This window comes from Colletotrichum chrysophilum (assembly GCF_026319265.1).
Source record: "Colletotrichum chrysophilum strain AFK26 chromosome Unknown scaffold_8, whole genome shotgun sequence".
NCBI lineage: Eukaryota > Fungi > Ascomycota > Sordariomycetes > Glomerellales > Glomerellaceae > Colletotrichum > Colletotrichum chrysophilum.
In genome coordinates, this window is record NW_026517295.1 from 349,711 (window position 1) to 375,458 (window position 25,748).

The window sequence follows — 25,748 nt, forward strand, 5'->3', positions numbered from 1 at the left end:
ACGTCGGGGGGTTCGGGCGGTCGGACGCTTCTGCGGATGGAGGAGGGTAGTTGCGAAATGCTCAGGAAAACGGGACAAAAGTTTGAGCCGTTGCGGGACGCAGAGGTGGTTGCAAAGTTGCCCAATAGCCCGCCACTTCTAAAAGGTCACTCCCGGCCGAATGATGATCTTTAGCCGCCAAGACCAAGCTTGCAGCGAGATTGTACGTAGTGCTGGGGAGGATCGCGTTGCTCGGTTTCGGTCGGTCAGTGACGCAGAAACGCCAGACGGGGTAGGATTGTTGAAGATGTTTGCGTGTACTTTTAATGCGCGTTATAAAATACGGAGCTTCCACATGGCCGGAGTCGGTGAACACTTTGTTAGATCATGGCTCAGCTCGAAACACCAGACAGACGTACGTTGGCAATGCACGACGCAATGGCCGCCCGCTGTCCCGTCGGTCAGGTCTGGCCCAAATAGTGCTGGGCATGCCGGCTCTCCATTGATTTGCTTGCTGGCTTGCTGCGAATCGAATGGGGGAAAGGCACCCACACCCCCAGTGAGGGCCCCAAGGTACACTAACGCCGCAACGCAGCGCAGAACGCACCACGCAGTAGGGGACCCTCCCGCCTCCCGCCTTGCATTATTCAGGTTAGGACCCAAGGTCACTGAGGTCCATGATGGCGCATGTGGCGGTGCGGATGCTTTTCGGCCCGGCATCAGCTGACCGCCGGCTGTCGGCTAATCTTATCGCTGGTCATGCTGGGGCATCCTTGGGGGCTGCTTCAGAGAGGTGTCCAGTCAAGAAGGCCCTGCGTGATGTCACTGGCCCTGATGAGAAGTGAGGCTGGTGCAGCAGAGCGAGCACCTCGCGCACAGACCAGTTCGGTCTGTGGCATCCAAAGTGGAGCAAATGTTCCACTGGTGCAGCAGCAGCTGTGAGCCAGTCAGACAGGTGCCCGTGGTGTCCGCCAGCTGTGGCTGTTCCCTACTGCCTGCCTGCTGTAGCGGTAGCGGTTCCTGTCCTGGGCTTGGAGCTGGGCCGGCGCCGAACGTCCAGTGATGCTTGCTGCTGCGGCTTGGAGCATTGACACTCGTCAACAACAGCTTCATCCAACCCACGACCCTTCTCCATCCCGCACCCCATCCGCCCTCCCCCCACGACCTCGACGGCTTCTTCAGCTTCATCCCGACCTTCCCGCGATCCCGAATCGCTTCCTCTCCTCCTCGTTCCCAATAACCTAATCGAAGAAAGTCGCTCAACACCCCCCAAACCGCCAACATGTCGCACGCACCGTTGACCGACGACCAAGTAAGCTCCCCTCGTCCTCTCTCTATGGCCCAACGACAGCGCCCCCTCCGAACGCATCCGTCAATCAAGGTCAAATACTGATGCAATGGCTCACCCCCAAATAGGTCGGTCAGGAGCTCCGCAAGATGACGGCCTTCATCAAGCAGGAGGCGATGGAAAAGGCCCGCGAGATCGAGATCAAGGCCAACGAGGAGTTCGCAATCGAAAAGTCCAAGCTCGTCCGCCAGGAGACGGACGCCATCGACACCCAGTACGAGAAGAAGTTCAAGCAGGCCCAGATGTCGCTGCAGATCACCCGCTCCACCGTCACCAACAAGACCCGTCTCAAGGTCCTCGGCGCCCGCCAGGAGCTCCTCGACGACATCTTTGAGGATGCCCGCAAGAAGCTCGCCGCCGCCACTAAGGACAAGGCCAAGTACCAGGGCATCCTCAAGAACCTCGTCCTCGAGGGCCTCTACGCCCTCAACGAGCCCGAGGTCCAGATCCGCGCGCGGAAAGCCGACTATGACGCCGTCAAGAAGGCCATCGAGGAGGCGACCAAGGAGTACAAGAAGGAGGTTGGCAAGGACACCGCGGCCAAGATTGACGAGTCCGAGCCCCTGCCTGCGGAAAGGTATGTCACATACGCACGCGATTGTGGTGGAATCTTATCTGACAGCATCACTAACGCTATCAACAGCGCCGGAGGAATCTTCATCATTGGTGGACAAGGAAAGATCGAAATCAACAACACATTCGAGGAGCGTCTAAACCTTCTCCAGGACACCTCTTTGCCCGCCGTGCGACAGACTCTGTTTGGAAAGAACCCCAACCGCAGATTCACCGACTAAAGTAACCAAACCCCTTTCCGAAATGCGCCCTGCAACCCTCCCTTCAGCCCCTCCCTGGGCTGGATAAACCATTGCTGCATGAAGGACTCCTGACGCCTCCTGTTTGAAACCTTCCTGTGGTGTATCTTAGATGCTGTATGATCGTGGCCAACCATTGGCGTATTAGGTAGTTGTCGTTATACTACAATTGCATTATCATTACCCTAATGCACTCACGAACGTCTCGTCGGCGTCCGAAGATTCTTCTTTCGTGACCTCTTTGTTCTTACGACCGTGCACAAACTTCTTCATAAAGTCTTGCTGTCTCCTCTTCTTGGCTGAAGATGGCCCCTGATCCCCAAAGATGCTCTGTGTTGGTGGGGGCCTAGTGCGAACAGAGTATGACAGGCGTTGTCCGACCCATTCAAGTACGCTCTTCGCCTCCGTACGAGTCAAGTTAGCCGCGCCCGTGTCATTGATGCCGCGCCAAATAGCTTTAAGACGCTGAGCCAGGTCATCTATCTCGGCGTTGAAGTTCTTCTCATGTTCTCGGTCATCCTTGTTCGAAGTGAAGGAGCCGTCGTCCACCGCCATGTCCAGGAGCAAGACCTGCGCCTTGAGGTCGGCGTAGTCGGTCTTGCGGCTGAGTTGGAAATCGCTGTCCTTGACCCGGGCGATGACGAGGCGGAGGGACATGGTAGTGTCTGGGTGCTGGTCGGCAAGCGCGGCGTCCCGGAGGAAGAACGAGACAGCCAAGCGTCTTCGAAGCTCATGTAGCTTTGACGAGGTGACCGGCATGCATGTGAGCGGGAGAATCCGCAGTGAAGCCTTGTCAAATCCATGATAGAGACTTGAGCAAATCTCAGTGCACTATGCAATGTTAACATGGTAAACTCCGTGTTCAGGAGGCTCACTTACGAATTCGTTCCAGACGCCATCTTGAACCTTGTCCACCAGTTCGGCCAAGGCAAGTTGATGTGCCATCAGCACGTCCGGGTTCTCGATGACCATCTTATCAGCCGCCATACGTAGAAGCATATTGACTGCGTACGCGATGGTATCATGCCGAAGATATCGAGCTATATTATGAAGCCACTCCAGGCATGACTGGAGAGGTTTCCAATCTCGCTCTTCGTAAATGTCTCGAATTTCGCGAACTGGCTGCAGCGTTTCATCTCCTATATGATCCGCAGCACCCAGTTGACGAAAAACCTCTGACAATTGTTTAGGCGTGATTAGACGTCTAACTTGTTTCTTGTTGGCAGCGGCAAGCCTGCAGTATTCCTCTCTCAGGACGCCAACCTTTTCGACATTCACCATGTTCAGAACCCAGAGGTAGAGCTGATCAGGAAGGCCGATAGACGCCGCCAGACTGGTAGGCATCCCAGACATGATGTGTCGATCTCGTGTTCCTGCCTTTTCGAGGAACGACCAGGACCCCTTGGCGCTCTTTTTTGGGAAGGGCAGAGGAGTCTGAGCATCAACCTCCTTGAAGAAGTGCCATCTGGTCTTGGAGCCCGATGTGTTGGTTCGCTCCATCGCCTTCATCGCTTTGTCTGCGTCTTCCTCGGTCTTGACGCCGGCGATCTCAATCAGCTTCTGGCGAGACCTGCTAGGGCTCGCGTCCACCATGATCTCGTCCTTGACCTCAACCTTTGGCGACCGCTTGGGGCTGTCGAACTTGACGTCGTGTCTTCTTGAGTGTGCATCCAACGTCTTGAAGTCAAACTTATGCTTCGGCTGAATTGTCAAAGGCGACTTGTGAACCATAATCGCCCTCCTTTTGGCGCGCGGCGTGCCGCATGGATCTGCCCCTGGTTTCCTCGGGCCCAACATGTCGAGATCTGGCAGAGAACAGTCCGAGAACGAGTCATCGTCATCCTCATCATCTGAGCCCTTGATCACTGCGTCCCTGTCCAGGGCAGTACGCTTTCTTGCTGTCGACGGGGAAACTGGCTCACTTGGAGAGCTGGGAAGGTCAGGCAACGATGGGAGGCTGCTAGGAGTGTCGTTGCCTGCCGCCTGTCCTGTCTGGCCGCGTCTGGGCGTGCCGAGCAGGTCGTTCCTCTTCAAAGATGATAACGAAGGTAGGTCGGCAGCAAGTGCCTCAGGTGGGCTCACGCTTGTAGGCTTTTTGCTTCCCGAAAATAATAGTCGTTTTGGTGTCGTCGCCTCAACGTCAGAAGACTGACCTGGCGTGGAGGGCGCAGAACTGAACCGGACCTTCCGCGCCGAGCCAGTGGCCCGTCCGGAGGGCGGCATATTCGAGTCCTTTGTTCCCGAACTCCTACGTCCGGGTGTGCGAAGCGAGGACTTCTGGGGTGAGAAGAGCGAGGATGTGGTGCGAATTTCAGATAACGAAGTCGAAGTGTGAAGACTGGCTGCTGCTGACGCTTTTGGAGCAGGCTGGGGCGGTGACATGCTGACCGTGATTGAATCGCCCGAGTGATCAGCTGGCGGCTTCGAATTCTCGTCCTGGACCATGGACGCCCGTTTGCGTTTGCCTTGCGTCTGCCTTGGCGATGGCGCCTGCTTCACATCTCGAACTTGAGTGCTGGATAATGCGGTCGGCGGAAGTTCAGCGCCTGGGGACGAGGCCGGGAATGCAGAAGAAGCACCGGTGGCCCCGGTCTCTTGTGACGAAGTCAAGGTGTTTTGTGTCTTCTTGACAGCTGGTCTCGCACCGAAGAAACTCCTAATATCTCGGTTACCGTTTGTTGCGCCGGCAGCCTGGCCGCTGCTTCCCTTGGGACGTGCCATATCGGAGGTTACACCGACAGACAGATAAGCACAACGCTGCGGGAACCACTGATGATTTCAGAACGAGACAGACGAGGTGTACGGTGTATAATGCGACGATGTTGATGAGCTCAGTCACATGATTGCGCATGAAGCCGGTGCAGATGGAATAGGACGTCGGTGTAAGGTCCGACGCGTAGGAGGCCGTTTTCGCGTCGGTCGCCAAATGGCGGACCATTTTAGTGGGGAACCACTTAAGCCCGCGCGCTTTCCCATCTTCTCGCCCTTGCTTATGTCATCACACTGTTACGAGCAGGAGCCTTTCTTTGATATGGCGCAAATAGAATTCCGATGGGCATTGGGTTTCTGGGGAGAACTCGGTGGCGCAGTAATTAATTGAAAGCATGACAGGTCGTTGAATGACGAAGAGAAGCATTCCTATGGAATTCGCAGGTGGTCTCTATGTGGCAGCCTCAGCGCGTTTCAACATGTGGTGAGATGCGACATGGATGCTCCTCCAAAAGGCGATTACAACATTCCCCCAAATGAACGACAACTGCGCCTGACACCTGCCAGCAGGCATCAAGCCGTTGTAAGAAGGCAAGCGCCGCCTGCTCCATGCACGCTGGCTTGATATATGTCTACCGGTAAGGAAATTTGCCAACGGTGATGACTCGACTCGGCATGTCGTTGTCAGACGAACAGATTTGGCTGGCCCTTTCGGTGTCCGCAACGGCGGAGTCATCTCGGCATGCGAAATGCGACTACGGAACCACCGGCGACGGATGCCAAAATCTCGGAGACCTGATACAAATCGAGGACCATGACCGCAGAGAAAGGACGGCACGAACGGAAGCGGGCTGCTGAGCTTTCCATACTCCCGGCCCCCCTCCAAAAGGAACGCGGCCAAGAGAAGATGCCCGACGATTGCCAGCAGCCGCGAACCGTTGGAGACCGATGCTCTTCAGATTTTCGGTTTCAGGGGTCGGAAGGAGTCCGGAATAGGGGACATCGTGGTCACGGTGGTCGCAGTGCATGACGGCGCAGTTAGGGACTTCCCTGGGCGGCTCTGGGAAAGTATGGATGGCCTGGGAGTTTGTCTACGGCGTAGTTCTCGTCCCTTGTCTCCGCCCTCTTGCTGCACATGATGATGGAAGGTCACGGCCTGGAGACTGCGCTGGCCCAGACTTGCCCAGGCGCTCGGGACACTCCCAAAGCCACGCCGAGTTTGTCATCGGACCAAATTTTTGCTCAAGGAACCCTTTCGCAGAAACGGCGGTCCGGGTCAGAGGTGCATCGATGAACCTGTTCCAGGACCTTGGGCCGCGATCAAAGCGATCATCCCAGAAGGTTAATTCGACCCGTGTGTCCCGTGTAAGCCGCCCAGCCCAACCTCCTGCTACTTCGACGACCTCAGGTTTGGGGATGGGCATACTTCTCTCTCTGCACCATCGGCGAGCGTAGGGCAAGCCAGTGGCGTGGGCTCCCCAACTCAGGGCCACATCCTGCCTTCCCGCCTCCCATCCGGTGTCCTCCGTCTGTTTCTTGCGGGAGGGGCATGGCTAAGTTCGAGTTGCCCTCTGGATTGGATGAGACCAACCAATCTGGCGGGCGTGGAGGAATGTGAGCGTTGGGTCAGATTGGTTCCGCGTTTGAGTCTGAGTCGCACGAAATCCCCGGCGCAAATTTCGTGTAACAAGACGCGACTTGGAAGAATTCCAGAGCGAGAGCCCAGGAAGCAGAGTAGACAAGCAGAGCAACCGCCATCAGTAAGAGCCACCTGTCATATGTTTGGCATCTGGTCTGTCGCGTGCCGTCCGTTTTGTGCGTCGTTCCTCATGGATCTCATGGAAGGCCTGCAGCGATGAAGGGCTCGGCGTGTGAGGTCTAATCTCTCCTCATCCCCCACCCTCCTCTTCGTCCTCGGCGCGCAATGAGCTCCGTATGCGCCGTGAAAGCATGCCGCAAACTCGCCAGAAGAGCTGCAAGAAAAGCTGGCTGCATCCCCTGCAAAGGCCCGCCATTCCCCGTCCTACCTCCGAATGGGCATGTCGTAAGCCCCGAATGCCCGTCCGCATTTCCCTCCACTATTCCTCCATAGTCCAATTGCGATGTAGTAGCACGCTGATTGCCAGTGGGCGCCCCTTGACTCGGAGGCTTGACGACTCCTACGGTGGAGCCTCCCTCGCAGATGGACTCGGCTGAATGGCCAGACTGCGTGTTGATGGGCAGAGGGGAGATTTGGAGCTAACCTGCTGGCAATGCTGGCCGGCCCGGGTTTGGCATGACCCTGGGCCTGGGGGCAACAAGGTCGGGTGGTTTTTTAACGGCGCAGTGACCGTACCTACGCCCCAGTGATTGGAAAGGAAGAAAAGAAGAACGCAGGGGACACCCCTAGACGATGACAACCGTTGCCGAGGCCGACGACGACGGTGTCCCCTGGTTGCGGTGAGCAGTTCATTCAAGCATTACTCTTCTTTTCCCGTCGCAAAAGGAGAACACGGACAGATCTGTGAGCAAAGGTCATCCCAGAAGTGGCTGCCAAGAGCAAGCGTGAGGAGGGAAGGTTGGCCCTGCCGAGGTGCGCTGAGTGACTGACTGAGTGCCCTCTACTGTGTATTGCACAGAGTAGCGGCTGTAGATTTGTTTCAAGCTGCCCTTCCCGTGTGGCTAGGACGGTTGAGTGGAGGGGGGGAGGGAGGGGGGATCTGGATAGGATCGCCTCATCGCGGGTCGCTTTGCCATCTCTTTCAGCCTCAGAATCAGATTGCTCAGATTGCGCCAACGGAGGATTACAAGCAGATGTTGCAATGCGATTGTGTGTCTGACTTTTTATGTCTTGTTATGCTATTATGCTGCAGCCTCACACGGCCCCAAGCTGTTTCCCCCCTCCCATTGCGCCGGTAGAGGAGGTGGTCTGGCCGTGAGCGTTGCTTCTGTAACTTGACACAGCAGACCAAAGAAAGCTTGGCTCAGGTGAGGAACCGGCTTGGTCGACCGCGCATCTCAATCCCGCACGCCCAACAGGCCCTAGTGGCACAGGCGCAAAGATTCGCGATCTTGTCCGGGCGCCGTGGGTACGATGCAACCCTGAGACCCGTTTCTCTTTCCCACTTGGAACCATCAAGGGCCAACGGATGGAGCCTCTTGGTCGCTTGCTATTTGAGGTTCAATCGAATTTCAAGAAACGGAGCGGAGTCCACAGCGAGAAGTTGCGAAGAGAGAGGCTGGAGTTGGCCATCGGCCATCGGTGGCTCATCAAAAGGCGCCGGGTTTCGTGCTCCGCCAGTCATCAAGACAAGACTTGGGTGCCACTTTGCGACTCTGGGGTGGGAAAAGACTCGCTCACCTCTCGCGGGTTCCCCTGGCTGACACATGCTTGGCCAATTTCTCCTTTGGGGGGGCCAAGTATGGGTCGTTATTTAACACCAGCTTCTCCAATGTTTGGCGAGGCCCAGCGAGGGCCCGCGTGTGCGCCTGCGTCTTGCGTCTGGAACCGTTCCTCCCCCCCCTTTCCTGCGTGTGTAAGGGCCATATGGGTTGGGACGGACGATGGATGGGCATTGGAAGGGGGTCAGGATGACGACGATTGCTTCCTGTAATAAACACGGTTCGAGGCTCAGCCTCAATCTTCAGATCAGCAAGCAGCACGGCGTGCAACGCAGGAGTGGACAACTGTAACGCAACAGCTGGGTTTGGGTGTATCCCGGACCGCTGGCTCGCCGCGGGCCACTGCGACGGTCAGGTTCGACAAGTTGCCGCCTAGAGGTCGGGATTCGCCTGGGACGAGGAGGAATGAAAAGGGAACCCCGCCCCAAGGTGCCAGTCGGCAGTGTTGTAGTTGTCGCTCTGGTTTGCAGCAGTACGGCGTACTAGAGGAGAGATCTGCCTCGTGGTGGGCAGTATGTAATGTTGTTGCTAGGTAGCACACGGTTGGGCTGGGTCAGTAAGCAGAGGTTAGGCTATGCTAATCCATCCGCCAATTGATCGCGTGCATGCATACTCTTGTGCTCTCCGTGCCTAAAAGGCTCTTGCATCCATCTTTGAATTATTCGGCGGCCGGAAAGGGAGAAAGATAGGTAAAGGTTGTGCAATGCAGACCACGGCAGCCGAGACCCAGGAGCAGGATGCAGGGCAACGCATCGCCGCTTGCAGAAACACATTCATACACCTACGATGCGAGGGCGGCTTCGGTGCGCTTAGTAGAAATCCGCTCCTGCACCTTGGTCCTGAGTCGTCGGGGCGGTCTTGTCGCAGATATTTGAATTGGTTTTTGGTTCGGATCCGGATCGGCTGGGTTAGCGCGTTGATGATGTTCTCCGGAGATAGCAGTAAGCACATAGGATGTACCTGGCTTGTATTCCTTTCCGCTGACTTGCCGCAACGAGCAGGAACATGGAAAAGTGCTGATGTGAGCAACCACTGGTCCAACAACGGTAGTTGGGCATAATGTCGCTCAACCGTTAGGCAAAACGGAGGAGGCAGTGATTGTTCCATGTCATGTTACTCTCCTCATCGTCGGCTTGCGATACGTCAGGGGTGGGTATTGACTGACGAGACGATGCGCCGGACTGCGTTGATTGGTTTTAACAGTAAGACCTTGCATTGCAAGCTCGGGGCCACGGCCACGGTCCGCTCAGTGCTGGTTTGGTCCGGTGTTGCTTCGCTCCTAGCGTTTTGCTTGAAGCTGCCGATGAGCCATTGTCCGTCACCAGCTCAGCAAGCAGAGGCAGAGGCAGAAGCAGAAATCCGTGGTGCTTGATTGTAAAGCAGCTGAGTAGCAAGGTTGTAGGCGACCGACAGGGATCGTTGCGGCGAGATGAAGAAGCCGGAGATTTGGCGGCGGTGATTGGTCGGGACAGCTCGAAATGGAATGACGACTGGGGTGCAGAGGGCAAGGTACTGTACGTACATACTGCGCGGTACAGACGAAGACCAAGACCACCGGATGTCGCTTTGCCTTTCTGTTCTTGTTTCTCATGCACAACTCACATTATCAAGTGGCTGCGACAGTTTGAAAGGCAAGGGATCTAGGCGTGAATCCAGGAAAAGGCAAGAGAAGGGTCGTGGAAAGTAAGGTAAGGTAGCATGGGAATCTCTGGAGCCCGATGCTAGTTTATTGCGACGAGAAAAGACAGATATACTCCCGTCGGTATCCATGGCATTATCGAAATCAAGGCGTTCCGTCCCCCCCAAGCGATACGATGTTGTAGACGAGCACATCCAGTTTCCACCTCGAGCCAGACTAGAACAAAAAGCCTTGGGATCTCCAGCGACTCAAGCGACCTCAGAAGGGTCCAGCCATAGCAAGATCCTGGTTTGACTTGGTGGTGTTCTGCTGTCACCGTGGTAGCGAAAATGAGGCACTTCTCACGGCGCAATCGCATCCCTCCCCTCCCCCCGGCGCCCCCATGACAGGACAGGGTCGTGGGTTGATTACCAATTGCGCACATCCGTCATCCACCTCAGACCGCACTGCAGACTCAGAGCGGTGACTTGGGGACTCTGGGAGCGACCGCCAGTCCGACTACCCTACACGCTAGCGCTCTGCAAGCTGCGTGCTGCAGGCGATTTGCCAGGGTTCATGGCGGTTTCTGGGCGGGTTGGCGGGCACGTCGTGCTTGTCAAGTCAAATTTGATCCGTTCGGCGAGACAACTAAGGGATGGGCGGGATGGATCATGGGGATGGGATGCGCACTTCACCTACCTGCCCTCAGTATTAGCGCTGTACAACCACCTCCCCTAAAAGTCCAAGGTCGGACGTGGAGTCTTGCTAGTCCCCGGGCCATCCGGGCGGGCGGCCACTCCACGACCGTCGTCGCTGCGTATCCCCGATGTACCTGGCATGACCATCTTGCAGCGCGGAGGCGGGTTGATCGCGAACGAGTGACAGCCAGTGACTTTCGCATTGCATCATCCTCCGTCCCATCTGGGATATTTTCCCTCCCGGAGCAGTAGGAACGCTACTGCTTGCTGCGATGGATTCCATCCATTGTTACCGTGACCACTGAGCACCTCACCACCACCAGCTGTTTCTCTCACACTCTGCTCTTCCTGAGGTGCATCTACAATACTCCATCTGCGGGACTGAAAAGCAGGACGAGAAAAAAAAAAAAAAAGGTGTGAGAGAGGTGGGAACTCGCCCGGCCGACGCGGCACTGCGGGCTTTGCGGACACTACGGGCACGCGCTTCGGTTGCATCTGGCGCTCCTTTCTCCAGTCTTTCTCTCAGCCATTGTCCTCTCATCGGCTCTGATTGACTGGTTCTACCCTACCTGCGTTGCCTACAGCACGCAGGACGGAAGCCGCTGCTCGGCCTCGCCCTTGTCAGACTCCCGTCCCCCGATGAACCTATTCCTATTCCCTCGTCGGTCATCCTCCTCCCTTTCCCCATCCTGTGCCGGCCTCCCTCTCTCCCGGACTTAGTGAGCGAGATGTGGTCCCCTCCCTACGAATCTTCCATGATACACTGTCTCTCCGTAACTCGTAAGACTCTGCTGGAAACGTGGACGGTGGACCTCAGGTGTCTGCCACGAGTCCACGATGAGCCGGACAGCCTCGTAGAGAGGGATGGGAAGAAAAAGCACCGCCGAGCCAGACGACAGTTCATAGGTAGGCAGACAGGAACCAATTTACAAGACAGGTACCTGATCTGAGGTGCTCAAGGACCGTACCTGGTTAGGGTGTTTCTGCTACAGACTGCCACCTAACGGTAGGGCGAGATACTTCCACCGCCACACTCCTTCCAAGTACCCTGCTTTTCTCCTAGGTAGATAGCTGCACGATACGTACCGCTTGCCAACTACCTAAGGTACCGCAACTCCCGTCCCGCTTCCTTCCCCCTTGCCAAGTGTACTGCGTGTGTGCGTGGGTGTCTAAAAAGTAGTGTGTGTAGGTACCTTATGTATGCCTGCGCCTTAAGTAAGAGCGAGATACCCATATGTATCTCCTTGGCGCATTTTATCCAGCCTTGGATAACTTTCATCCTCTCACCCCAAGCACCGCCCAACCGCTGCACACTGCTGCTCCTCCTCTGTACGCCGTTCTGTAAAGGGTGACTCGGGGTACATACCTCATCCCCCCCTCCCCTCTCCCCCCCCAGCATAACACCGCTCCCAGTCCCTCCCCCCAGTACCCAGCACACACCCCCTCTCAGCGGGTTTTTGGGTAACGCTGTCATCAAACACCGCGACAGCGCCTCCCGGCCCTTTCTGCCAAAATAATTCTTGCCCCCTTCCGACCACTCCCTTCCAATTCTGCTACTCCCTCGCACGAACCACGCTCTCTTCAACCAACACCACAACACCCAACCTCGGACGGACAACGACGACGACGTTACGCTGAACATCCACGGTCACTCGTTTTCCTCTCACAACGTCCTAGGCATCATCAACCGTATTTAATTTCGCCCTTCGAACTGCAGTCAACCCGATCTGGACTGCCGCACCATCACCGAGTCCCCCCTCCCCAATCGGGACCAACATTGCCGCCGGACGAGGCCATCCTGGAGGACAACTCGGGTTGATCGGGCTTCTCGCCCGCACACAACGAGGCCACGATGGCATCCGTCAACGGCGAAGCCGGTCCTCCTCCGCCCGATCCCGAGAATCCCACCCTGCGCACGAGATGGGCTACTCGCAAAATGACGATCAAGAGCAGTAGCAAGAAGAGGCTCTCTCTAATGAACCGCGCCCACCACAAGAAGAAGAACAGTGAAAAGAGTCGCAGCTCAGGCGGCGGCGACTCGCTACAGACAGATCACACGGCTGCCGAGCAGGACGACGGCCATGGCGGTCGTAAATTATTCTTCAACCTCCCTTTGCCCCCGGAACTCAAGGATGAGGAGGGCCATCCCTCACAGCACTTCACGAGGAACAAGATTCGCACCGCAAAGTATACACCCCTAAGCTTTGTTCCGAAAAACTTGTGGTTCCAGTTCCAAAACATTGCCAACGTGTTTTTCCTTTTCCTCGTTATCTTGGTGGTAAGTCAGATTCGAGGCTCTCTCCTTTTGTGTCCGCTGAACCGTTTCCAACCTCTTCTAGTTCTTCCCCATCTTCGGAGGTGAAAATCCAGGCCTCAGCGCGGTGCCCTTGATTTTCATCGTCACCGTTACTGCAATCAAAGATGCAATTGAAGACTACCGTCGAACCGCACTCGATATCGAGCTCAATAACGCTCCCGTCCACCGTCTGCGAGGGTGGGACAACGTCAACGTGGAGGAGGACAACATTTCTCTGTGGCGACGCATCAAGAAGGCCAATTCTCGTTTCTTCGGCATGATCTGGCACACTATCGAGAGTCTCTGGTCCAAGAAGGCGAGAGAGGAAATGGCGAGACGGAGAGCCCCGCAAGCATCAGCAGACGCGCCACGACCATCGATCGAAACCCACGCACCACGCGATTCCTACCACTCACCCAGATCCGCCCGGGATTCCTTCGTCTCTGCTAGGGAGGACATCCAAATGACGCCTGTTCCTTCTCCTCAGCCGCGCCAAAATCTCGATGTACCGAAGCCCGAGGACCATCTTCGAGCGAGGGAGATGATGCAACGCAAGGGCGATGTTTTGAACCGTAATCTGCCCACCAAGGGCGAAGCTCGATTCCACAAGGACGCTTGGAAGGACCTCAGGGTCGGAGATTTCGTGAGAATTTACAACGATGATGAACTTCCCGCCGACATCATCGTTTTGTCAACCTCGGACCCCGACGGAGCCTGTTACGTGGAGACCAAAAACCTCGATGGAGAGACCAACCTCAAGGTTCGACAGGCACTTCGCTGCGGCAAGTCGCTCAAGCACGCGCGCGACTGTGAACGGGCCCAATTCTGGATCGAGAGCGAGCCTCCTCAACCTAACCTTTACAAGTACAACGGTGCTATCAGATGGCATCAGACCTTCGATGGTGACTCGGAACCCGAGCTCATGACCGAGCCCATGACCATTGACAACATGCTTCTTCGCGGTTGCAATCTGAGAAACACCGAATGGGCCCTCGGCGTCGTCGTTTTCACGGGACACGACACCAAGATTATGATCAATTCTGGCATTACGCCCAGTAAGCGCCCCAGAATTGCGCGCGAGATGAACTTCAACGTCATTTGCAACTTCGGCATCTTGTTCCTCTTGTGTTTGTTGTCGGCCCTTATCAATGGTGCCGCTTGGGCAAAGACCGACGCTTCTTTGTATTTCTTCGACTTCGGATCCATTGGAGGCAGTGCGCCCATGTCTGGCTTCATTACCTTCTTCGCCGCCATCATTGTGTTCCAGAACTTGATTCCTATCGCTCTCTACATCACCCTCGAAATCGTCCGACTACTCCAGGCTATCTTTATCTACAGCGACATCGAGATGTATTATGAGAAGCTCGACCAACCTTGCATTCCGAAGTCTTGGAATATTTCCGACGATGTTGGCCAGATCGAATACATCTTCTCGGACAAGACCGGCACGCTGACCCAGAATGTCATGGAATTCAAGAAGGCAACTATCAATGGCCAGCCATACGGAGAGGCGTACACGGAGGCACAGGCTGGAATGCAAAAACGATTGGGCGTGGATGTGGAAAAGCAGGCTGCTGAAGCTCGAGCCGAGATCGCGGACGCCAAAATCCGAGCTGTCGACGGTCTCCGGAACCTGCACGACAACCCGTACTTGCACGACGACGATGTTACGTTCATCGCTCCTGATTATGTTTCCGACCTGGCCGGCGACTCGGGAGAAGAGCAACAGATCGCCAACGAACACTTTATGCTCTGCCTCGCCCTTTGCCACACTGTCATCGCCGAAAAGGTACCCGGTTCACCTCCCAAGATGATTTTCAAGGCTCAGTCTCCCGATGAGGCCGCTCTGGTCGCCACGGCTCGCGACATGGGTTTCACCGTTTTGGGCAGTACCTCCGAGGGCATCAATCTCAATGTGATGGGCGTCGACCGTCACTACCCTATCCTTAACACCATCGAATTCAACTCGAGCAGAAAGCGAATGAGTGCCATTGTGCGCATGCCCGACGATCGCATTCTTCTCATCTGCAAGGGCGCGGACAGTATCATCTACTCGCGCCTCAAGCGAGGTGAGCAGCAAGAATTGCGCAAGATTACCGCTGAGCACCTTGAAATGTTCGCCCGCGAGGGTTTGCGGACGCTTTGCATTGCTCAGCGTGAGCTCACCGAGGATCAATATCAAAAGTGGCAAAAGGAGTACAACGCTGCGGCATCCGCTTTGGAGAACCGTGAAGAGAAGATGGAGGAGGTTGCCGACCAGCTTGAGCGCGATCTGACTTTGCTCGGAGGCACGGCTATCGAGGACAGATTACAAGACGGTGTTCCTGACACCATTGAACTGCTCGGCGATGCTGGTATCAAGCTGTGGGTTCTCACTGGCGACAAGGTCGAGACCGCTATCAACATCGGCTTCTCATGCAACCTCTTGAGCAACGACATGGAATTGATTCATCTCAAGGTTGAGGAGGATGAGACCGGCGAGACACCTGATCACCATTTCCTCGGTCAACTTGAACAGGAGCTCGACAAGTACCTGGAAGTCTTTGGCATGAAGGGCGATGACGACGATCTTGCCAAGGCGAAGAAGAACCACGAACCACCTGGCCCGACCCACGGTCTCGTCATCGACGGCTTCACGCTGAAGTGGGTTCTCCATGATGCCTTGAAGCAGAAATTCCTGCTTCTCTGCAAGCAATGCAGATCAGTCCTCTGCTGTCGTGTGAGTCCTGCCCAGAAGGCCGCCGTCGTCTCTATGGTGAAGCACGGCCTCAACGTCATGACACTGTCCATTGGAGACGGAGCCAACGACGTCGCCATGATCCAAGAGGCCGACGTGGGTGTTGGTATTGCTGGTGAAGAAGGTCGACAAGCCGTCATGTCATCGGACTACGCCATTGCCCAGTTCCGCTTCCTTCAACGCTTGGTTCTCGTCCACGGCCGTTGGTCGTACCGCCGCCTTGGAGAAACTGTCGCCAACTTCTTCTACAAGAACGTCGTGTGGGTTTTGGGTATCTTCTGGTACCAGATCTACTGCGACTTCGATGTTACGTACATCTACGAGTACACTTACATCCTCACCTTTAACCTTCTCTTCACCTCAGTTCCGGTCGTCATTATGGGTGTGTTGGATCAGGACGTTTCAGACAAGGTCTCTCTGGCAGTGCCTCAGCTCTACCGCCGAGGCATTGAGCGTTTGGAATGGACGCAGACCAAATTCTGGTAAGTCAAACCATGAGCGAGATAACTAATATGGTGCTAATAGGTTTGCAGGATGTACATGCTTGACGGCGTTTACCAATCTGTCATGGTTTTCTACATTCCGTACCTCACGGTGGTAGGCACCAGCTTCGTCACCAAGAACGGCTTGAACATCGAGGACCGGACAAGACTCGGCGCATATATCGCACACCCTGCCGTCGTCACAATCAACGCCTACACCATCATGAATACTTACCGTTGGGATTGGGTTATGATCCTTATCGTCGTCCTCAGTGACTTGATGATCTTCATCGTCACTGGTATCTACACCGCGACGGAGTCATCAATGTTCTTCTACCAGGCTGCCCCCCAGATCTATGCTCAGGCGTCCTTCTGGGCAGTCTTCTTCATCGTTCCCGTCATCTGCCTATTCCCCCGATTCGCGATCAAGGCGATTCAGAAGGTCTACTTCCCTTACGACGTCGACATCATCCGTGAGCAAGAGCGGCAAGGCAAGTTCTCCCGTCTCACACAGGGAGACGAGGCAACGGTTGTTGGAGAAGAAGCGGCGAGCAAGACGCCGTCAAACTCGTCAGTTAGCTCGCGCAAGGGTAAGCACATACACTACGCCAGCGTGGATGAAGACAGAAGGCCAATCTATCCACCTTCAGTTGCGACACACACGACGCACAACCCACGGAGTCAAAACGGAAGCGACGGGACCAACTACACGGGTCATCGGCAGTCCATGGACATGGTGCAAACGCAATCGCTCGATATGACACCACCGATGCGGCCCTCATTCGATCGAGTACGCCCCTCCTACGATCGAGCCCGACCGTCCTACGACCGAATGCGATCTTCGATGGATCGCACCCGGGCGAGCTTCGAGGCGAGCAGCGACTTCACCTCGGCGGCTCGTCTCTCACGAATAGAGTCTAGCCAATCATACAGCGACCGATTCCATCCGAGACGGCTCAGAGGTCTGTCGTTGACAAAGAGCAACAACATATAGACACCTCGACTTGACAACCACCGACCGAAGTTACTCCTTGTATTATACCATCCACCATGCCCTTCCGAATAGGGCCTTGTTTCTTTGCTGTTTTGTTGATATCCCCCGATGCATCACGATCTGCATGAGCGATCTACGACGTTCCCACCGTCGCGTACCAGCGACACCCGATGCTTTCACCCCCACCCCAGCCTCTGCTCTTTCATTGGTTTCGCGGAATTCGTTTTCGGCTTTCTTTTTCTCATTCTGTAGGGTTTTCCTATGGCGACGGCGTTCAAAGGAGGGCAAAGGAAAGGAAGACTCGGATGGCATTGTTTTGTACGAGTTTGGTGTGCATCCTAGATTTGAGAGGGGGCGCCAGGAACCAGTCCGTTTGAAGGTGCTGGAATCTCTCCTTAGGCCGGCCTCATGGCGTTTTGTCTGGGCGGGCCAAAGAAAGTGATGGCGCACAGCTCCAGCTGCTGACGCCTTTTGTACATACGCACGCAAACTGGAGGAGGAGGAGGAAAAAGAAGCGAAAAACACATAATACCTCAGGGGTAGCTTGGAGATGAGCAGCGGACAGAAGCCAGCCATTATTTGAATCGTTAAAACAGGATATTTCCAAAGAAGCCTATTCCCATGTGACGACCTCAAACACAGCCGCTTTGACTTGGTCTCGGCCTCGAATAAGGGTATAAAATCATTTTCGGGCCAATTTCGGAAGCAGCCATAACATCAATACAACACCCATTACAGATCGTAATCAAATGCAGCCTTGTTGTAGGTAGCGATATTTGTTTTCTCTGCCTCCTGCAGGCCTTATCTTCCCCGTAGTTATCTCCGCCCTGCCTGCTTCGGTGCGCGAAGAGCATTTACACTTCAGGGCTCTCCAGCAACTTGGAAAAACGCTCCCTCCCTATGATCTATCCAGTCTCGTGTTTCTTCTTTCCTACTCGTGGTGTTACAAACCGCCAGTAAACGTGGTTCCCCCGCACACCGCACGCAGGTACGATGCTGAGATGCGGTACCCCTGCACCGAACGCCATGCCCCTGCCAAATCATATCCACATCAGCGGGGGCCCTGGACCGGGGCAAGCTCCCCCGAGCTCTGCTGATTTTTGGCCAAGAACATCCGATGCGGCGGCGTTCATTCAGGGTCCGCCAGTACCACCAATATTTTGGCTGTCTGCTACGGAGTAGCTACCTTGGCCAACCGCCACTTCTTCACCGCGCGGGCTACTTTCACAAGCATCGTCGACAAGACTCCAGTTGGTGACCATTGGCACAGTTCAACGCCAATATGGACCCGGAGATTTGGGACCAGGTCGCTGAGAGGCTCAACTGGTTCGTCGAAGCTATGCCGTACGCTACCGCCCGCCAAATGGCGCCACTTTCTGCTCAACGCACCCGCTGACTTGAACACTTTGTTTGCAGACCCGGCGCGCCTCAATATGCCTTCGCGGCACTCGCAATTGCCTTGAGCATTTGGCTCCTACAGCTGGCTAAGTTCTGGAACGAGGACAAGGCAATCGTCTACAGTGTCGATCCACCCAAGCTTCCCGAGAAGCATACAATCGTCGAGGAGACGAACATCAAGGTACGCGGGTACTCCACGCTTTGAGCGCGCCTGAACATGGCTGATAATTGTTTTTACAGGTCTCCGGAACCACTGCAATTCAATGTTACGCCCCGGCCACTGGCCAGTTCCTCGGCTTCGTCAACCCCTCAACACCTGCTGCGATAGACCGCGCCGTCGATGCCGCCCATGCGGCCCAGGCCAAATGGAAGCACACCTCCTTCCGCGAGCGCCGCCGCGTTCTGCGTTCCATGCTCCGGCACGTCCTCGATAACCAGGAGGCCATCTGCCGCGCCGCCTGCCTTGATTCTGGCAAGACCATGGTTGACGCCCAGTTGGGCGAGATTCTGGTCACCGTCGAGAAGCTTACATGGACGCTGAACCACGGCGAGAAGGCGCTCACCTCTGAGCGGAGGCCCACAAACCTCTTGATGGCGTACAAGCGCAATGAGGTGCGGTACGAGCCTCTCGGTGTTGTCGGTGCGCTTGTGAGCTGGAACTATCCTTTCCACAACCTCATCGGACCCATCATCTCCAGCATCTTTGCGGGTAACGGCGTTTTGGTCAAAGTGTCTGAGCAGACAGCATGGAGCTCGCAATACTTCACCAGCATTGCCAGAGGTGCCCTCGTTGCCCATGGACATGATCCTGCCCTGGTTCAGACCGTGGCGTGCTGGCCCAACAACGCGGATCACATCACGTCCCACCCCAAGATCTCGCACATCACCTTCATCGGCTCTCGTCCCGTGTGTCTCAAGGTTGCTGCCTCTGCCGCCAAGTCTCTCACTCCGGTCATCGCAGAGCTGGGTGGCAAGGATCCGTCGATCGTTCTCGACTCTGCTGCAAAGGACTTGAAGCGTATTGTTGAGATTCTTATGCGCGGCACCTTCCAGGCCTCTGGGCAGAACTGCATTGGCATCGAACGTATCATTGCTACCCCTAAACTCTATGAACAACTCGTCGCTACTCTCGCCCCCAAAGTCCAAGCCCTCCGCCTCGGCCCCACAGCGGATGTCGGCGCCATGGTCTCGGATGCTTCCTTCACCCGGCTAGAGTCCCTCGTCGACAACGCCGTTAAGCAAGGCGCTCGTCTCCTCGCCGGCGGCAAACGACACGTCCATCCCGAACACCCCAAGGGCCATTACTTCACCCCTACTCTCCTCGTCGACGTCACTCCCGACATGGAAATTGCCAACGAGGAGTGCTTCGGTCCCGTCATGACAATTATGCGCACGCCTGGTTCTGACGCGGAGTCCATTCTCTCGGTTGCCAATGCTCCCGACTTCGGCCTTGGTGCCTCGATCTTTGGCGGTGACAACGACCCCGTCCTCCGCACCGTTGTCGACGGCCTAAAGACGGGCATGGTGGCCATCAACGACTTCGGCGCGACCTATGCCGTCCAGCTTCCTTTTGGTGGCGTCGGCGGTTCCGGTTACGGACGTTTCGCCGGTGAAGAGGGCCTGCGGGGTCTCTGCAACGTCAAGAGTATCTGCGCAGACCGCTTCGGCTGGATGGGTGTCCGCACCGCCATCCCGCCCCCCGTCAAGTATCCAGTGCCGGACCAGGAGCGGAGCTGGAGGTTCACGAGGGGCGTCGTCGGCGTGGGATACGCTATCGGTCTTGTTGGCAAGATCAAGGGTCTGTTGGACATTATGAAGAATGCTTGATTTACAGTACAGGAGTGGAGACGTATGATTCACGATTCTTAGAGCATCTTAGACAGACGGTAGATAGACGCATATTAATATGGCGAGAGGCGGCGAAAAGCATATTCTAATACCTGGTAATCAAAAGCTGTTTGGTCTGTTCGAATCCTCGCTCTGTCTCATCTTGCGTGACTGTGCCTTTCCAGGTGGTGTCCTCACAAATTCCTGTCGTGGATCTAGGTATACGGTCGCATCATAGGTGTGGCGTAGACGTCGGTTCAATAGAATCTAGGAGCCGTAGTTGTTCTCAAGCTTGGACAACTTGTAACAGGACCATCATTGCAGACACATCACCAAAGCCAACAGTCAGAACATGCGCGAGAGAATTATGATTAGTTGCCTCCAGACCCTATTCCTTTTGGCCGTCTAAAAATCCACCAAAGCATTCCGAATAGTCTGTGGGCAAGCTACCTTCAAATCCTCTAAACTTCCGAACCGAAATGTCCAAACACCAATCACCAGCCATCGCCACCGGCAGACGCAACCGAGACGGGAGCCTCGGTCGTCTGGTTACCGCCAGCATCATCGCCGCCGCCACCCCAGCCGCCAGCATCACCGCCAGCATCGCCGCCAGCATCACCACCCCAGTCACCGCCCCAGCCGCCACCACCGAGGTGAGCAATTCCAGCCTCCTCAGGGTCGAAGTCCGACTCGGTCTCGAACTTCAGGTTCTCAAGACCCTTGCCAGTGGGCTTGAAAGGCTCCAGGAACTCGGGAATATCCTGCTTGGTCTCCATGAGGGTACGGACCAGAACGCTGGCAATGGGCTCATCACGCTCGGTGTAGAAGGATGTAGCAATGCCACGCTGACCCATGCGACCAGTGCGACCTGGATGTTCTGTCAGTATACAATAGGCCATACTAGTCAGAGTGTGTCTTACCGATGCGGTGAGTATACTCCTCGATGCCACCATGGTCCATGCTAGGCAGGTCGTAGTTGATGACATGCTTGACATTCTTCACGTCAATTCCACGAGCGCTGATGCCAGTGGCGATGAGAATGGGAGCCTTGCCCGCACGGAACGCACGCATAGAAGCCTCACGCTCCAACTGGGTACGGTCGCTGTGCATGGAGGTGCACGGGAAGCCCATGTTGAAGAGGTAGTCGTCAAGCTCGTCAGCGGTACGCTTGCTGTTCACGAAGATGATGGTGCGGCAGGCAGCGAGAGACTCAATCTGCTCCTTCAACTTCGATTTTTTGTCGAAAGGAGCCACCTCGATCACGCGCTGAAGAATGTTGGTGTGAGTGCTGCCGATACGACCAACGCTGATGCGGACACTGGAGGAGGTGCTGAGATGCTCCCTCGCAAGGTCACGAAGAGCCTTGGGGAAGGTGGCGGAGAACAGCATGTACTTGATGTTCCCCTCCTGCTGCTCTGTGGAAAGAGTCAAACTTTGGTCTATTAAATAAGATCAGGGCGAGACTTACCACCACCGGTCATGATGACGTCGAACTCCTCACGCCAGTCATCTTGAAGTATCTCATCAGCCTCGTCGAATACCATGTAGCGCAGGCGGCGCAGAGAAAGGACGTCGGGGCGCTGGATGAAGTCGCAAAGGCGACCAGGAGACGCGATGAGGACGTCGCAGCCCTTTCCAAGCTGCTGAATCTGGTCACGAATGGGGCCACCACCGTAAGCGACGCAAGGACGAAGCATGGTGCGGTAGCACAGCTTGCGGGCCTCGTTGAAGATCTGAATGGCAAGCTCACGAGTAGGGCAGACCACGACAACCAAAGGCTCGGCGCGAACAGAAGCCTCGCCCAGCTGAAGCGAGGCAGGGTTGGGACGCGGAGCGGCCAACTTCTTCGCCTTGCCCATGAGCTTGTTGAGGATAGGGACCAAGTAGGCGGCGGTCTTGCCAGAGCCTGATCAGGGAGTCAGTGTGTGGAAGATACCATCATTAGGATAGAAAACTACCAGTCTGCGCGACGGCAACGACATCGAGGCCCTTGTGGATGGCCGGGATCGTGTACTTCTGAATGGGAGTGGGGGCGTCGTAGCCACACAGGTTAATGTTCTCGAGCATGACCGGGTGAAGACCACCATCCTTGTAGGAAGCGATGGGGTTGACGCGAGTTTCGCCCTCCTGGTGAACCTCAACTTCGGAGATGCTATGAATGTCAGCTTCAATCTATGGCTTTTTGTAAGGATACTTACGCGGTAAAGTCAAGGCCGGAGTGGTCACGGCGAGTGGCCGGGTCACCAAAGAGCATGAGCTCAAGCTCGGGGTGCTGAGGACCGACCTCACCGTACTCCTCGTCCCACTCGTAGATGGCAGCATTGCCCTCCCAGTTGCCGTTCTCGATCGGGCCTGACTGGGCCATCTCCTCGTAGTTGTACGTCTCGGGCTTAGACCACTCCTTACCCTCGGCGTCAAGGGCGACAGGCTTCTCAGAGGCGGCAGGCAGCGCCGCCTCCATCTCACCGACGGAGAAAGACATGGCGATGGAGTTGCTAAAAGAAGTAGGAGTTAGCAGTGGGAATCAAAGCAAAGGTGTCTGGTTTTTGAACCTACCAAGGTCGAGTGATGGTCAAGAACGCGGTGAAGGGCGACTGATCTGATGATCGCAGGCAAGACTGGACGAGATCCTTCCGGCTGGATGATTTTTGTTAGCCGAGGAAGGATAGAACGCTCACCAAAAAATTTGAGGATGAAATTGTTGAGGAGAAAACCGAAAAGGCTGGGTGAGAAAGGGCAAAAGGATTGAAGCAGCTTCCGCGGACAAGTAAGTGGGAAGGAAAAGGGCAGGGCAGAGTGCTGTCGGATGGAAGCGAGGCGAAAATATCCAGCCGACCGAACTCGAGTCTGTGATTTTGGAGGAAAGAACGCGCCCTAACGAAGCGCAAGGAAAGTGAGGTGTGCTTGGGTAGGAAGGAGGGATAAGGGGGGTTGAGGGAACCCAGGAAAGGTCTGCAGGAGGAAAGAGGCATGACCTGCGAAACGAGAAGCATCCAAGCCAAGGATCACGAAGTGACGCTTTTGATCTGATGAAGACAAGATGGACGAAGACGTGATGATGGCGATGGTGATGGTGATCTGAAGAAATGGGGGCAACCTACCTCTCGTGATGCTTGACGACGTTGTTGAAGACAGGCAAATCTTCTGATGTGAACCTCCCGTCTCGAAAGGCTGTGTTGTGTGGAGAGAAGAAAAGAGAAAGAAGTCTGAATCTTGGAGGAGGGAAGAAATTAAACATCGGAGGGAGGAAGGGCGCGCGGCAAGGCGGGTGGCCCGAGGGTCGTCGCGTCGAGACAGGCAGGCAGGTAGACAGGCAGGCGGCAATCAACAGGGCAAGAGTGAAAGAGGGCAGAAGGGCAGTCGTCATGGGCGTCATGTGGAAGGAAGGGGACCCAGGGCATAGGCACGACGTGGTCCTGCCTGAGGTAGGTGGTCTTGGTCGAGACCTGGCGTGAGAACTCGAGATCCAATGTCATCGGCTAGTTAGCCTCCTGAATCTGTACCACTGGATACGATCAGTCTACAAGCCAATCTCACATCTCTTGATAGCCTACGTCTTGGTTCACAACTACTGGGCTTGACGAGATCTTCTCGAACTCCTGAGGCTTGGAACTTTTCTAGAAGAGGGCTCAGGTCAAACCGAACTGCATGATGCATCTTGCCGTACCCAGCATGCAGCCTGCATGTCACCACAGCAGAAAGAGACGAGAGGCTCTGTTTGACGACCAAAAAGAAAGACATTTAGTAGGGGTGGGCTGCTTCACTTTCAACAAAGCCCAGGGCAGACACATAGAAACATAGAAACGGAATTCTCACCGAGGTGAGCGGGTATCATTGATGTATCCATCCACATCTATCAAACGCTGTCTGTTCATAGGCGTATCTATAGGGTATCTTGTGGAAGCTTAGGTTGAGTCTCCAGCCTTCATCTTGGACCGCATGTGAGATAACACAGACTCCAACGTATGCGTACACACCTGCTTCGGACCATACGCTGCTTGACACCTGGGGCCAAACTGTCGCTCTAAGGAGTTGCTGAATGGCTGATGGTGTTCCACAATGACGACGGAATCTCTCCTGTTTGTAATCCTGACTTTAGGGAAGCCTTTCATCGGTCGGATGCTCCTATGCCCCTTACCATAAATCCAGCAAATCCTGAGGGTCAACGGCGGAAGTAGGCTCATATCCCTCCATATCCTCCTTCAATGATTTCTCCAAAGTGATGGCAGATCGACCACTCGCACCGCCCTCCTTCTTTGCCTGCTCAATACCGCGGCTGAAGGATTCCGAGAACCTCTTATGAAAAACACGCTGTCGAGACTCGCGATCGTTGTACATCTCCGCCTCTTCGTCTCTACGAGTCCCGAATAGGTTCAGATACGCAAATGGATTTGGTGCCCGTGGGATGCGGTACATGTTGTCGTAGAGGGCGTTCGGGTTACTCGGCGCCGCAACCTCTGGCTTGAGCCCTGCCTGGAGAAACCTCGCTAGCACTCCAACCTGCCTTGCGTGCGATTGCGAGTCTTTAGATCTCAGACCGGTCTTTGGCGCACTCGTCCACCCCGTACTCGACTTTACGGACCATCCCATCAGCGCGCAGAAGCTGTTGAGCGTCTTGACCCAGCCGCCGGGACAGCTGACGGTCTCGTCCTCCGCAACATCAAGAAGCCACTCCAATACTGACAGGGAATCGTTACTGATGTCGGCAGAAAGATGCGTCATGCCGGCGCGAATGTACATGATGCACTTTTCGGCGTGATGCCTGACTTCGGTTTCTGGGAGTTCACGGAAGAGCTTGAGTAGTTGACTGCGGACGGGACCTGAGGCGTCAGAGATGAGGGGCAGGAGTTTGCCGAGGATGGTGGCGGTGCCGACGGGGTTGTTGCCAAAGCCCACCTGGCTCGTGAGATGTGCCAGCGCTTCTTTTCGCACCTTGTCTGATCTTGAGGTAGATGCGAGGGAGAGGTGGTGTTTGAATTGTGTTCCGACGTCAGGGGCTTCTTCTGCGAGGGACTGCTGGCCCATCACAATGGACTTGGCCTTGAAGCTGGTGTCTGTGAAGTTGGCCGGCTTGGCCTTGGTCTTGCCGACCTTGAACTTTGGTTTCTATACCATGCTGTCAGTAACGCTTCAGAGCCATGACGGGGTTGAAGGTGGTCCATCCACGCCTCATTGGATTCTCATACCGCAAAGTCCTTGGCCTTTTGGTTCTTTTTCCTCGTGCTGGAACCCATGGTGGCTGTGTATGTAAGTAATTAAAGACTAATGAAATATTTCGGTGATGATGTCGCCTTCGGTCAAGCATAAGAACTCCCAAAACCGTGTCTGATATGTTTTTACTGAGATTTTCACATGAGAGCAGCATGTCACAGCAATCAGACCCCTGCCAGAACGGGTGCCAGAAAATTTCAGCGGTCAGAAACGGCAGAATTTGAGCGGCGCTCGGCCCCACCAAGGCGTTGGTACGCT

General features: G+C 55.4%; 6 protein-coding genes across 6 annotated transcripts; 3 read left to right on the plus strand and 3 right to left on the minus strand.

Annotated features, from left to right (window-relative positions):
• Positions 1-1,261: 1,261 nt before the first annotated feature.
• On the plus strand, positions 1,262-2,121 carry VMA4 (V-ATPase V1 sector subunit E; the record flags this gene model as incomplete). The annotated part of the gene is made up of 3 exons (XM_053174721.1): positions 1,262-1,291; positions 1,396-1,904; positions 1,971-2,121. The coding sequence occupies 3 exons, from the start codon at positions 1,262-1,264 to the stop codon at positions 2,119-2,121; spliced, it is 690 nt and encodes a 229-aa protein (XP_053041344.1).
• A 198-nt stretch (positions 2,122-2,319) lies between these two features.
• COL26b_001781 (uncharacterized protein) lies at positions 2,320-4,860 on the minus strand (the record flags this gene model as incomplete). Its single annotated transcript, XM_053174722.1, has 2 exons — positions 2,320-2,970; positions 3,019-4,860. 2 exons carry the CDS (start codon positions 4,858-4,860, stop codon positions 2,320-2,322), a joined length of 2,493 nt encoding a protein of 830 aa, XP_053041345.1.
• Positions 4,861-12,397: 7,537 nt separating this feature from the next.
• COL26b_001782 (uncharacterized protein) lies at positions 12,398-17,054 on the plus strand (the record flags this gene model as incomplete). The annotated part of the gene is made up of 3 exons (XM_053174723.1): positions 12,398-12,823; positions 12,885-16,060; positions 16,112-17,054. The coding sequence occupies 3 exons, from the start codon at positions 12,398-12,400 to the stop codon at positions 17,052-17,054; spliced, it is 4,545 nt and encodes a 1,514-aa protein (XP_053041346.1).
• Positions 17,055-18,336: 1,282 nt separating this feature from the next.
• Positions 18,337-20,279, plus strand: COL26b_001783 (uncharacterized protein; the record flags this gene model as incomplete). The annotated part of the gene is made up of 3 exons (XM_053174724.1): positions 18,337-18,398; positions 18,471-18,633; positions 18,693-20,279. The coding sequence occupies 3 exons, from the start codon at positions 18,337-18,339 to the stop codon at positions 20,277-20,279; spliced, it is 1,812 nt and encodes a 603-aa protein (XP_053041347.1).
• A 494-nt stretch (positions 20,280-20,773) lies between these two features.
• COL26b_001784 (uncharacterized protein) lies at positions 20,774-22,761 on the minus strand (the record flags this gene model as incomplete). Its single annotated transcript, XM_053174725.1, has 5 exons — positions 20,774-21,147; positions 21,200-21,694; positions 21,748-22,185; positions 22,238-22,431; positions 22,478-22,761. The coding sequence occupies 5 exons, from the start codon at positions 22,759-22,761 to the stop codon at positions 20,774-20,776; spliced, it is 1,785 nt and encodes a 594-aa protein (XP_053041348.1).
• A 1,652-nt stretch (positions 22,762-24,413) lies between these two features.
• Positions 24,414-25,513, minus strand: COL26b_001785 (uncharacterized protein; the record flags this gene model as incomplete). The annotated part of the gene is made up of 2 exons (XM_053174726.1): positions 24,414-25,385; positions 25,466-25,513. 2 exons carry the CDS (start codon positions 25,511-25,513, stop codon positions 24,414-24,416), a joined length of 1,020 nt encoding a protein of 339 aa, XP_053041349.1.
• Between the last annotated feature and the right edge of the window lie 235 nt (positions 25,514-25,748).